The 14,782-nt window shown below is 33.7% G+C and overlaps 1 protein-coding gene across 1 annotated transcript in view; it reads right to left on the bottom strand.

Moving 5' to 3' along the window:
- Mnat1 (MNAT1 component of CDK activating kinase) overlaps positions 1-14,782 on the bottom strand; it is a 199,068-nt gene that overhangs the window by 71,152 nt on the left and 113,134 nt on the right. The window contains exon 7 of the mRNA XM_010605739.3: positions 1,190-1,311. Within this exon, the coding sequence (XP_010604041.1) occupies positions 1,190-1,311 (122 nt within the window). The remainder of the gene's footprint in view (positions 1-1,189; positions 1,312-14,782) is intronic.

Below are 14,782 nucleotides of genomic sequence, written 5' to 3'. Positions count from 1 at the left end.
TACATTTTATTATTTGTTTCATTTTTCTTATTTCTGTTGTTTAGGTTTTATTTTTTCCCATTTTTTCATTACGTGGCCTCTTACCCATTATTTCCTTTTCAAATTACATTGTTTGCATTATTTTCTTTTGTTAATTAACAATAGTCTCTAGATCAGTCATCCACTTAATGAACAGTTTACTCTGAGAAACCAGACAAGAGACAATTTGGTCCATCCAGAGACACCGGTGCCTGTCCTTCACAAACATCAAATACCCACTTACTCCACGAGACACACTGTGGCCACCTTCATGAGTCACAAAAGTTACCCCCAGGTTAACGTCTAAAATGGAAGCATATAACAGGACGACTGAGCCGCTGGGTAAGCCCTACATTCTTCCTTTTGACAAAATATATTTCACGGCTCCTGTCCCATAAATGTAGTTTCAATGTAGACAGCAGATAGTAAATAAATGGCAAGGAGCCAACTGATATTTTCACTGGCTTATTGCTATGTTAAGCCTTACCTTAAAAAGAAAAGAAAAGAAATAAAGTGAGCTGAGAATGAACAGTGACTTTAATACATCTGACAAGAACAGACTTAATAGCAAACTACCACTATTCTAGTCTCAATCTCAAGAAACCTAACAAGTGCACTGAAAATTAGTGTGCAAAGTAAAACTTAACAGTATTAGGCACTGCAAAAACAAAAACACCTAAGAATGGCCAGGGATAATGGTGTACACCATTAATCCTAGCACTTGGGAGGCTGAGGCAGGAGGATCACTGGGACTTAAAAGCCAGCCTGGGCTACAAAGTGAGTTCAAAGCCAGTCTGAACTACATAGTGAGATCCTGTCTCAAAAATCAAAAAAAGTAAATATATTCACCCTTCTTGAATATTACTATGTCTTAAAATTGACAGTAATCAAGTATCTGTGATTATAAAATTTTATGTTGAAGTTTTAAAAAAATTAATTCAGCATGTAGTGAATGGTGTTTCATCTAGTGTATAATAAAGTGTTACTCATTGTTTATATCTGTAAATAGTCATCTTAAAGGAACAAGACTAAGGTTACCGAGCTGATTAAATATAATAACAATTACTATGAAAGAAGAAAAAAACCTAAGAATGTTGAAGCGCTAGTTAAAGACAGCAGAAGAACGCTGAACACATTCACTCCTCAACATGAAGTTCTCTTGGCCACTTACCCAAGTCTTCCTAACAACTCGAGCTCAGGAACTGGAGGGCCACACGACTCAATCTGCAGTGGATGGTATTCATACAGAGCTTCTTCAAGCTTCTGAAGAGGTGCCAATGAAATATGTTGACCCTGGTAGAAAAACGTAGGAAATTCATACCTTTTAATATTACTTTCATATTGTTAGTTATTTGTAGTCATTTTAAAGATGAACATAAAAATTTTAGGTTACATGTATAATATCACAATTAAAAATAATGGGTTTTGGATATTCCAATTTCCTCATTGTCTTGGTGGGAATACATAAGGGAAAGAGATTAAAATTTTAACGCCTGGAAACTTCATTATTACTTTAATCCTTAAGCTTCACATTTGGTTTTTTTTTTTCAAGAACAGGGAATTGAACTCAGGACCTTGCACTTGCCAAGCAGGCACAGCACCACTGAGCTACATTCCCAGCCCTAAATCTCCATGATTTTGTCTTTCTATATAAACATAAAAATTTTAAACTGAATTTTATACTGTCTGCTATGGCTTGTATCTAGATGTCCCCCAAAGCTTCACAAGCTGATAGGTGGGGCTTTTCCAAGGCAGCTGGATTTAGGGTGGTGAATGTCAATTAAGGGGTGTGAATATGGATTAAGGTTGTGATGATGGATTAGTCCACTGATTGTTTTAGTGTCCTTCTGGGTGTAATGGGCAGCCCCACCCTTAAGTGTAGGTAGCACAATCAATAGTCTAGGTAGAATATAAAGGGAAAGAGGGAAGGCAGGAGAGCTGCTTTCCATCTGCCCTGCTATGGATTGTTTCTCCTCTGCCATGCTGCCATGCCTTAGAACCAGATGACCATTGACTGAAACCTCTACTGAGCTCTACAAACCTCTTCTTATTTAACTTGTGGGTGTCAGGTATTTTGTCCCAATAATGAAAAAGTAACCAAGACCCTATCACACAGTAATCCAATTTCTTTCCTATTATTATGACACCCCTGTTTCAAACTGCCTCCTTCATAAGTTATTAGACACTAATTCTCCTGTCATCTGATATAAAAAAGTCCAGTATTACAATCTTGTAGGGGGTTAGATGAGGAAGGGAAAGGAGATGGGGAAAGGAGGCAAAAAACTTGCAGTATTTAAAGAAGTACACATGTTAAAACCCAATTAACATTCAATTTTCACTGTAGATGTTAGAGAGTAAAGCCCAAGAAGGATGACGTAGAATAGGGGAACTATATAGGGGAGATAACACTCAAGAAGGACAAGCTTTCATATGTCATTACAATAGGAAGTAACAGAAAAATTAATCATTTCCCTAAATATTATCACTAATGCTTAAGGTTACGGTATCATATAATTCAAAATCTTCTCTGAAGTCTGTGAAGGAATAAAAGATCGTCTTAGGACCAGGGATTTAGCTCAGTGGCATTGCGCCTGCCTTGCAAGTGCAAGATCCTGAGATCAATCCCCGGTACCAGAAAAAATTGTCTAATAATAACAGTTACCATTATTAACTCTCTACAGACACTAATCTAAGGGCTTTTAAAAATGTATTGTTTTATTAGCATTCACAATAATTCTAAGATGTGAGTGCTATAATTTCTATGCTACAGGTGAGGAAACAGGGCTAATATGTGACTAAGTAAGTTATAGCAGGCTGAGGATCAGAAGCCAAATCTATTAGACAGATCCCAAAGTCTGTGTTGATTTCCTTTAACTCTCTCATTTTATGGATATGAAAATTGATGTCCCCAAAACAAAGTTTCCTAAGATCACAGAGTCAGATCTCTTAATTCCTGTCTAATGTTGATTCTATCATTTCACACTATCTTTTATCTTATTTTTAGACAATATAATTGTTTGCTCAATTTAAAATATTGACATCAGAAAGTAATCCTAGATGTTTTAAATCAATTTTATACACATAAGTTACCATAAGCTCAAAAAGAAAAAAAAAAGTAACATTTTACAATTTTAGAGAAAATAAAACATTACTCGGCAGTAATTTTGTTTACTAGAAGAATGGTAAAATAAAATAAACATATGATATATAAAGTAGCCTTCTGATGTTCAATCTTTCTCCCAAAAATACTGCTGTTGAGACATGGATGACAAGTTTCTGAAATTTAAAACTGGAGAATTTACAAAAACAAATGACTTATACATTGACATAATTAATATTTTTTAAATCACCAATAGATCAGACGATGTCTTAACGTGTCAAACAAGGACATTGCTGGGAATTTCAAGTGACTGAAGGCAGATGTGTTTAAAGTGTCTTTCTAGTTCAGAACAGTTATTGCTATTTCCACCGAAACATTTAATTAAGATTATAAATTATCAGAGAAGAGAGGAGTCCAAATTACCAGTCAAAGGTCAAAGTGTATGGTGTACCAGTCATATATTACATATGAATTAAATTTGGCTAGGTGTGTCATGGAATGGTATAGACTTAATGCTACAGAACATCAGAAAGGAGAAAGAAAGAAAAAAAGATGCACAAATAAAATAATGCAACTTGTACTAGGCTTCAGAGGACAAAGACATAAAAATGCAAGACCATAGAGAGGACAGCAATTATTATCAGAATAGTATGTTGTGTCTTGAGAGAGTTAAGAGCAAATGATGGAATTGCCTTTGTTTTTTGTTTGTTTTGGTACCAGGAATTGCATGCAGGACCCCTGTGCTTGCCAGGCAGGTGCTGTGCCACTGTGCTATACCCCCCAGCCCTAGAAATGCCTTTTTATAAAAAAACACTTCATTGAGTTTGAAATATTTTGACTTATAACTTCACATGTAAGAATTTATAGATAGGGCCGGGGATTTAGCTGACTGGTGCCACCACCTGCCTTGCAAACACAAGGTCCACAGTTTGATCCCCGATACCAAATTTTTTTTTTTAATTTTTTTACAGAATTTATAGAGAAAAATTAGAAACATCAAGTGTGTATTCATAGGTGTGTTACCACTGTTTATACTGTTTTGTTTTGTTTTTTGGTACTGGGGTTTGAACTCAGGACCTTGCACTTGTGAGGCAGGCACCATCTCCACCCATCACTGTTTATATTATAATAAAAATTTCAAGCAATATTGGAAAACTTAAATAGTTATGTCATAATACAAAAAATATTAGCCATTTAAATTATATTCAAAGAGAAATCAAAGAAATCAATAAAATATTAACCACATAATCAATATCCTCTGAATTATTTTAATTTGCATAACAAAGACTATAAAGAAAAATGTTAACTCGTTACTTCTAGGTACAAAATTACAAACTACTCATATTTTTTTCTTTGTGATATTTTTTTCTAATTTGGCCAAATGAATATATTTTATATTTGCAGCCATCACAAAGATAAGAAGAATATTCTAAGAAAACACACTGAAAAAGACCATGGTGGGAAGATCACGCTGAAGGACAAATGATCTGTTCTCTTCAGTAAGTCCATGTCAGGAAAAAGAACAACAAAGTGTGTGGCATGAGGGGAACTAACAAAGGAAGAGCAATGACTATCTTTATGGTAACTCTAAACAGGGGCTGTCTTAAAATACACATACATACACACACATCCCAAACCATTCTGAACCATGCTTAAGAAAAATTCATTATTATTTAATAAACATTACATCAATGGAAAGTCAGTTAGCATCATTAGTACTTAGGTCTTATAAATAAGCAAGAATAAAACTACTATACATGAAAATACAGTAAATATCAATCAGTATATGTTTTTTCTGCTTACTAGAACAGAAAATGGGGCCAGGGATTTAGCTCAGTGGTGCCACTAACTGCCTCACAAGGTTCTGAGTTCAATCCCTGGTAACAAAAAAAAAGAACAGAAAATGTTGTCATTCCTAACAGCAATTTAGGCTAGTAAGTTAAAGGATTTTGATTTTCATCTGAAAATCACAACACAAGTTAAAATTCAGAATTCTTTTTTCTATTTTTCTTAAATGATTTATTTACCAAGCTAGTCTCATCTTCAATGTATTTGCTGAAAGACCTACAAGCTTGTTAAACTCTCCTAGTATAATCATCTGTTTAGCTTGTAGCTGTTTACCTTTGCTCACTGTCTTGCTATACACTGAAGAGCTACTCCTTTGCTGCATTAATGAAGATGTAAAAGTGCTCAACAGTCACCTGATGCAGTATTATGGACTCAAGGGCAGAGCTGAGATATCAGATCTTCAAAGTCTATCAATTTAGGAATGTTCTAAGTGTACACAACTGGAATTTTGTTAATGACATTATTGTGAAGTATACCCAAGGAATAAATTTCTGCCTTCTCTAGAGCTCTGTATTTTTTTCTTCACTTATTAGTCAATGGATGCTTTTCCTCCCAAGGCTGGGGATGTGCTTTCTAGCAATTTAAGTAACCATTTTAACAAAATTTTAGATAACAAAACATGGTAGACACTGTGTGGTATCCATCACCCACTCACACAACAAATATTGGGTACTTATGTATGAAAAGAACTGAAAACTATAGCAGTGAACAAAAAGAGATAAAGTCATGCCATCAGGGCACCTATATTCTAGTATATTACAATAAGATAGCCCCTTCTACTTTTATTTCTTAGGATCATTTCAATAAAAACAATAGTAGTAGTTTTTTCATAAAGTAGTTCCTCTCACAACATCAAATGTATCAAATTCTGCAGAATATGTTACATTACTACCTGGAATCAGAAACCACATTTTGCTCTTACAGCATTAAACCACTGTAATTCTGGAGATCATTTCCAGAGAAAATATCTACATAAAGCCATTTGAAAAATCAACTGAAGTATTTCTGAAATACTGTTTCTATTTTGGTAAATGTCTTAGTAAATTTTAGTGTGTACTCACCTGTGTTGTGCATGTGTGTAAATATACACATGCATATGTTATCTATTAGTGCATATGTATATAGATACAGGCCTTCAACTATGGGTACCCATACATAATTCTTTAGTGAAACAGAGAATTTAAAAAATATACTTGGCACTGTCTACAGCTGGTCATTCTGAGTCACATTTCTTGGGCAATTCAGTCATTTTCAATTTATTTTAGGAACAAGCAGAGCAATTTTTATACTATGCGTTTCCGGTCACTCTAAGGTGATGTCAACCTGTCATCACTGCAACAGCTGCATGGTAATAACTTCCTGGTAGTGCATAATTTCCCATAGAACTGACTTAATTTCTTTCAAAATTTACACTAACAATAAAAGGACAAATGAACAATGAGGCCCTACAAATTTTTAAGAGGTAACAGCCTGGCACTGCCTCTAAACCGGAATAAACTGAGAAAAATACTTGATTTCTCTAAACTCCATTTTCACCAACTACATGTAAGGGAAAAGGGAGACTGGGGAGGCTGGACTATCAGATCTAGCTTGCTATAATTTTAGGACCACTAAGTGAAAATAAGCCATTGCCTTACAATGTATCATAAAATATAAACAAAATTTTCCTCAAATTTAATATAAAATGTTCTGATTCGCTACAGATTAGAGAAGCATTCAATAGAGAAAAAAACACTAATTTCAAAATTCAATACTCTACCACTATCATCAGAAAACATGCATGTTTGGGTAAGTAAAATAAAACTTTTAATCCTTATGATTGGCTCCTTTAAGCATCCTAGTGATGACTTGCTCTCACAAATCAAACTTTATGAGTACTTTTTAGCCTTTAAAATGTGATAGTTATCAACTTTCCTAAAGTATCTTCTTAAAAAAACGAAGTCAAAATATGAAATAGGTTTCATTCTACATGCACTAGAAATAACACCATGTTTTCCTAGCTTGTTAGCAACTTCAATCCCTTATATATTTCAATCAAATATATAAGATATGCTGCAAAGCATCAAAGAAGAATTTCTATATCTAGCTGGGTCTTAAACTTCGAATTCACTTTTAGAAATCAAATGGTCCTAAAGACCTGTTCTTCGGTGGTGAACCTGTGGCATGTGTGCCACAGCAGGCTGTTCGTATCACTGAAAGCTCTAAAATATTCACCATCACTGACTTACATCCTCACCTGGCCAAGCTAAATCTTCAGAAACATTTCTAGCAAATTGGCCATGGACATTGTTCTGCTATGGTAGAATTACTTTAAAGATTTGTCAGCCAAAATCATTTATAATCGCCTTCCCAAAACTCATCAATTAGTGTTCAAATTACTGAATATGTTCTTTAATAATATTTCAACTATTTTAGAACATTTCTTGTTATGCTAATATAAACTATTCTTTGATAAAGAACTTTCAAAATTTTAAAACACATTTAGAAGCAAAAAATGGCAGAAAAAATTAGGAAATAATATCTACTATTAGGGGATTACTATAAAAAGATTAGTAACATTAAAGCTTCTCAGATAACATTATTACCAAATCCTGAACAATTAAAAACCATTGCCCTTAATTCCTTCTGTATCGGTTTAGAACTAAGAAACTCAAAGAAACTAGCTGTGGCAATATATTTGTAGACAAATACAATCATTTTTCAGTAAGCCACTGGTCTCAAATTACAGTTGGACATAAAATATAAAAGGAACGGCATTGTCTTCCTCTGCTTTAGCCTATTTTGACTGTAAATTGCATTCATATAAATTTATCTCCCTATCTAAAAATGCAAAAATAAACACAGGAAAACAATAATCTAGTCATGTTTGCCTCAAATAGTTCTACATGACATCCAAAACAGGTCTATGTGTTACCTCAGGGTCCCAAGTGATGTGAATGACTTAATTCAATGCAGCCATTACAGAAGTCCACAGGGGTGAGATTCTAAATTCAGTAAGGTACACATGGTCTAATACCTATAAGACCCTACGCTGTTCATTTTTCTGAGTATATTTTATTTTATTTTATTTTTTTGTGGTACCAGCAATCAAACTCAGGTCCTTGTGCTTGCGAGGCAGGCAGCAGAATCTGTGTATATTTTAATCTTTTCATAAATCCAAGTCAGCTAGTTTTTCATCCAACATTTAAACATTTCTCCTGTGGGAAACCAGATAAAGTCACTGGCTTGCATTTGGCATCCATGATGTTTCTTACTAGTGGAAGAGAGGCTTACTTTGCTCATTTTCTCCCTGGTTTGGTTTGAGTTTCAAATTTAGTTGAATTCCAGTAAGGGGGTGGGTGTGTGGATGAGTGGGGGGGGTGGGGGGGTGTGTGTGTGACTGTACCGAACAGGACAGGCATCTGAAAGCTCATTAAATTGAATTCATGGAAGAAACTGCATTTTAAGACAAGTTCTGATGGCTGAATGGGACTGAGATGCAGACAAAGAAGGAAAGAAAGGGAGTTTCAATACCAACAGCAGCTTTAGCACAGTAGTGAAAATAGAAAGACAGCACAACAGAATAAAGAATGGGAGAAAGTACAAACACTGCACAAGCTTCATTATTTTCTCAGCTTGTAAGAAAAATGAAAGTAAGGAGATGTGGTGATAGCTTTAAAGAAAGATAAAGTCCAAGGAGAAAATGTTCTGTTTTATTTTTGTTTTTCTAGTTTTACCTTTCCTTAAGAATTGATAAATGATAGTGTTAAAAATTATTACTTTTACATTCTCCCATGCTCTAGCTACTAAGCTACTATCTGTTGCCAAGAGAACTCAGTGTCCAGCAATTCATATCTGTTTCTATAAAAAGATCAGAAAAGAAAAACATCAAGGAGACTATCTGATGAGATAAAACCTGTTTCCTTAAAAGGAGACTGAATTAATTTTAAGAAACACCGTATTTGCCAGAAATTTTAACCAGCTTTTTAGGCATATAGGATTTTGGCTCACTTTTTCTTAGTAATTACAAAAATAAGAGTAAAAGAAAAATTCTTCTGTTGGCACTATATGTAAACGAGTAGCTAAAAAAAAAACTGACAACTCATGCATAAGTCTAAATTTCTAATATAAAATATAAAAATCATTTTATACAAAATTCTTAGAAATCATTATTATTATGAGGGCAAACAAAAATGTCACCTAAGAGATAATCTAAGCAGAAACATTTTTAAGTGAAAAGATAATAGAAAGTTCTTTATGCCATTAGAGGCTGAACAGGTTAAGAAAGTATACTTAGATCTGAATCCTCTATGAACAAATGTTTTATAATGATCCCTCTAATCCTCTACCTCACCCCCTAAAAAAAACCTGCATAACAGATCTCTTGGTTCTATTTAAGCTCATCTAACTATAGAACAAGTAGCTATTGTGCCAGTTCTGCGGCAGAAAATAAATAAGAGCTAAGCCAGCCTGTAACTGACTTTACCTTTCTTTGTCCTAAAAGGAAATGACAAATATTGTACAGTGATACCAATTTGCCTTTCTCAGACAAAATACACATATACACCATCACCACCACCACCACCAGTCACAAACCAATCCGTAATCAGAGCTCAACTGTATAATGCAGAATAAAATATTTAGGACACTGATTCCCTTTTCCTTTGCAATTTAAACTATGTTTCACAAAAGCCATCCCAATAGGGAATGTGATTACCACAGTGTGGTTACATTCAAAGAACACAGAAGTATTTAACATCTAGTATATGTATGCTATCTCTGCATATTTGAGGTAAGTATATTTTACCAATTTTACATGAAAAGAAACTGAAGCTCTCCACAGCCAAGTAAACTACCCAGATTTTGAACCCTGTACTGCCAGAGTAAGGAACTGTGAATGCTCAGTACACAGTGCCACTCAGAACTGACCCTACTTTCAAGTGTTTAACAGTATATATTTGAATTTATATTTATTAATCACAAACTATAAGGTGCTTATTTTAAAAATACATATAAGTTCTTTTAAAATGAAAGTTACCTCAGCTCATTAAGATACATTCTTTTTTAGAAAATATTTACTAACCATTTCCATAACATTTAAATTGACAAAAATTTCATCTGTGCTGAGATGTGCTTCATCTTTTATAATCTTAGAAATTGTTTTATTTCAATAACAAGTATATATAATTTGCCCTCATATAACACAAATTGATAGCTTATCTATGAATCACTATAAATTGAATGCTTTGAAATATGAATGAGAAAGACTATTTCAACAAAAAGAATAATTCCTAGCAAAAAGTAAATTGTTTTTCTAGAAACTTGACTCCGCTGGTCAATCCCTTAAATTATATTTCACTATACTTTAACAACTCACTTTTCAAAATTGACAGATGTGTTTTATGTTTATGAGATAAATTATAAAAGCAATGCATGAGAAATCACAATAATTTGTAAATATTTCATCCAGGAACATATGTATGTGAACACTGAGCATAAGTAGTAATCTCACAAATACAAGAGGATACAGACTATAAATCATTTCTTTTAGTTTTTTAAAATTTAAGAAAATACTAATTTTATACTGTTCCTTTCATAAATACAGACAGGTACATTTAGCAAAATAATATTTTAAAGGCCAAAAAAAGTAAGTAGTTTTGGAGAGTCTAATGAACACAGCTTTGAAGCCCTCTGGAAATTACAGGCTTAATGGGGATACCAGCATTCTACCAGTTGCTGAGCCAGGTGCTTCTGTCAATCAGCTGCATTTGCTGAAGCACATTCTAAAGATTACTAATTAGTCTCTATACTGAAACCAATTTCTGCCTGTCATTTTACTATGATCACCATTTTAAAAAAACAATCACCAAAAGAAGAAAAAGAGTAGTCAAATGCAACTCCAAATAAACATAACTCCATCTACTAAGTACTTCATCTACTTAATTACTCAGTTCTATCATTTTCTGTTCAAAGCTTTTGTTGCTTAGAGTCATGAGTCATATAGTCCCTAACAGGCTATTTCTGAGTTATCTCTGTTTACTAGAGATATATGAAAACACTCCTGAGAAACTGGGGGGAAAATGTCACACTATACAAATACAAAATGGCATTTTCTTTGTTACAGTTGTTAAATTTGATCCCTCCAAACATAAGCTTGGAGGATATGTGACTCGAGAAGGCACTCTTCAGAGCACACACATTTCAGAGCCCTTCCATTAGAACTCCCTGGGACTCCCACAGCCCACCCCAACTCACACACATCCTGTATACTTTGTTCTACCACCATGATATCCTACCTTCACTGCCTGAACACTGGAACACTCTCACAATCTAACAAACATGAAAATCATCAATGTTTCTGAGTCTGTGCAAGTATGATAAAAATTATTTTGAAGATTTATGAAACTGCTTTGGCACAAAGTGCCAAAAAATTAAATCCACTTGAGTATACACATAGAAAGTGAAAATGTATTTAAGGTTCTTTTAACGATTTTCCATTCTTTCAGTGTTTTAAATTAACACTGATTCTTAAATCTCAAGTAACACTATGTTCCATCATTTTTTTAAAAGTTGCTTTCATTCAATTTGACCTCCACAATGACCTCTACAAGAGCAGTTGTGCACTTTACCATGGTGCAAATCCTCACAGACAAGTTGAACCTGTTCTTTTTGGCAGTGAGCCCTTGTGCTAAACACACAGCTGAGATTTATTATAAAAGGGGAACTAAGGGGCATTATTTCACAACATTTATCCTTCACATATAGCCAAGTATAATCTTTTACAACCTTTGAGAGCTCTTAAATAAACAGATCTTCTCTTAATTACACAAAGAATTTCTTATTTGTCACCAATTATATGGCATATTAAGATTCAGTTTACAATAGGAAAAAGCTAAGCATGGAGCATATGTACTTAAAGTTATAAAAATCAGTCTTTTAATAGTTATTAAAACAACTTTAATAGTTTTAGACCTTAGGATAGTTACCTGCCTTATTGTGTTAATTATAAAAACCTGTCTTCAGGGATTTATATTTATAAGAAAATAAGTTTTAAAAAATTCTTCCTATAGCACTCTTATGAGTCTTTTCAAAATATTTTGGAAACTTTATTTTTGTACTGTTTTGCATTTTCTTTTTATTTCAATGTTTAATTTTAATTCAGAGCTTTCCAATAGCATTTTAAAAACACTGCAATCTCACTTTGAGCTGTACTCAAAGACTGCTAGTGAAACACTAGGAATTGCATAATAAGGATCAGGAAGTTTACAAAAACTCTGGATTATTTAGTGTCTACAGATAATGAAATTCAGGAAAGTACAGATACAAAAATAGGCAGCTTCTTTATAGTATTTCAATCAAGAAATATCAGATTGTTGCCACAAATATGAGTTAATCCAAGGCTTTGATTTACTTTGCATTCTTGTTTTCTGCTCCTAGCAATTTAAAGCGATGGCCAGAGCAATACAGTGATACCTCAGTTCATGCACTTAATTTGTTTCACAAAGTAGAATGTTGGGAATTGGGAGGGAAGGGACAGAAAAGTTAAAGCTACTCTGTTATTGATTTATTTGATATTGCCTGGGTTCTAAAGTTGTTGCTGTTGATAGGTTTTCTCTGTATGCTAATCTAATACTCAGGTTATCTTTGTGACAACAATAAGGAGAGCTTAAAGTGTTTCAAGCCCAAAAAAAATAACTTCCAACCCAGACTTATATATCCTGTAAAATTTTCTTTCAAAATTGCTGGAGAAATAAGGTCTTTCCGTGACAAAGAGCACCACAAAAATTCAGTATCACCAAATTAGTACTTCAAAAAAATTATCAAGGATAATCAAGAAAGAGATAATGAAGTCAATAATGCCAAAAAGTCTAATGGAATGAATACACCAGCCAGGGTGAGCAATTCAACAGAAGTGTGGGAGGAAGGGGAAATCAGCAACAGGAAACTAATGACCAGGAATAAGTCGATAACTTTCAGTAATAATTGTCAATGTGAAAGATATCATTTGTCCAATCAGAAGACACAGATTGGCAGAATGGATCAAGAAACGGAGTCCAGTGATGTGCAATATATAAGAAAACCATTTCATCCAAAAGGAAATATACTGACTAAAAATCAAAGGATGGAAAACAATATGCCATATAATAGTAACCCATGAAAAAGCAGGAGTATCTATACTGATTTCAGACAGAGTGGACTTCAAGCCAAAACATCACAAATGGCAAAGGTCACTATGTCTTGGTTAAGGGAACAATTCAATAGGAAGAGAAATAATTATCCACATATATGCCTCCAAAACCAGCACAATCAATTTCATAAAAAAACTAGTAACATAAAAATAAATCACATAGACACCAATACAATTGTAATGGGGGAACTCAACACCCCACTGTTACAAATAGATCAATTATACAACAACAACAAAATCAACACAGCTGTGGGAGTTGACCCAAACTTTCAAACAAATGGATCTAATAGATATTTACAAAGAGTTTCACCCAACAAAAGTAAACATTCTTCTTAGAAGCACATAGGACTTTACCAAAAATAGATCAGATGCTAGTCCATAAAGCACGCTCAAGTAAATGCGAAAGAATCAAAATTACCCCATGCATGTTATCATATCACAGTGCAATGAAACTAGAAATCAATGGCATAAGAAAACACAGAAATAGGGCCAGGGATGTAGTTCAGTGGCACCTTGCCTGCAATTCCTGGGGGTGGAGAGGACATGGAAATTAAACAACATTCTCTTGAATAATCAAGGGTGACAAAAGAAATCAAGGAAAACTTTAGAAAGTTCCAAGGGTCAAATGATAATGCCAGTCCAATACACCAGAACCTACAGTACACAGTAAAAACACTCCTAAAAATAAGTTTATAACTGTGAATGACCACATCAGAAAAAGAGTCTAAAAAAATACTCAAATGATGTACCTCAAGGTCCTAAAAAACAAGAAAAATCCGAATCCAAAACTGGTATGAGGAAGGAAATTATAAAGATAAGAGGAGATATTAATGAAACTGACTAAAAAATATACAAAGAATCAATGAAGAGCTGGTTCTTTGAAGCAATGAACAAAATAGACAAACTCCTAACCAATCTTACCCAAAATAGATCTAAACCAATGCAAATAAAAATGAAAAGGATGAAATCACATCAGACTGCCAAAATCCAGATTATTAGTAACTACTGTAAGAACCTATAGTCTAATAAAATGGAGAATGCAGAAGGGATGGGTTCCTAGAAACATAACAACTACCAACAAAATATAAAACTCTGAACCAACAAGGTATAAAAACCCTAATAATCTGATATCAAGCAATAAGATTAAAGGAGTAATACAATAAACTACCAACCAAGAAAAGCCCAGGTCTTGATAGATTTACTGCCAGATTCTATGACAACCTTATGGAAGATCAAATAAATAAAATAATGGTATACCTCAATGTCCTAGAAAAACAAGAACAATCCAAATTCAAAGCTAGTGCAAGGGAATACATTATGAAGTTCTGAGCAAAATTAATGCAGTTGAGGTTTAAAAAAGTACAAAGAATTGATGAATCTAAGAGCTGGTTCTTTGAAAGAGTGAACAAAACAGACAAATCCCTAGCCAATCTTAACCAAAAAAGGAAAGACTCAAATCAGTGCAATTAGAAATGGAAAAAGTGAACTCACAGATGACAATGCTGAAATCTAGATTATTAGTAACTATTCTGAGAACCTGTACACTAAGAAATTGGAGAATTGAGAAGAAATTGATAGAGTCCTAGATACACATAAATTACCAAAACTGAACAACAAAATACATATCTATATACAAATCCCGAAAAATC

Source organism: Fukomys damarensis, unplaced genomic scaffold, assembly GCF_012274545.1.
Source record: "Fukomys damarensis isolate Sample0158 unplaced genomic scaffold, DMR_v1.0_HiC HiC_scaffold_21, whole genome shotgun sequence".
Taxonomy (NCBI): Eukaryota; Metazoa; Chordata; class Mammalia; order Rodentia; family Bathyergidae; genus Fukomys; species Fukomys damarensis.
This window is presented reverse-complemented; position numbering and strand designations above follow the sequence as displayed.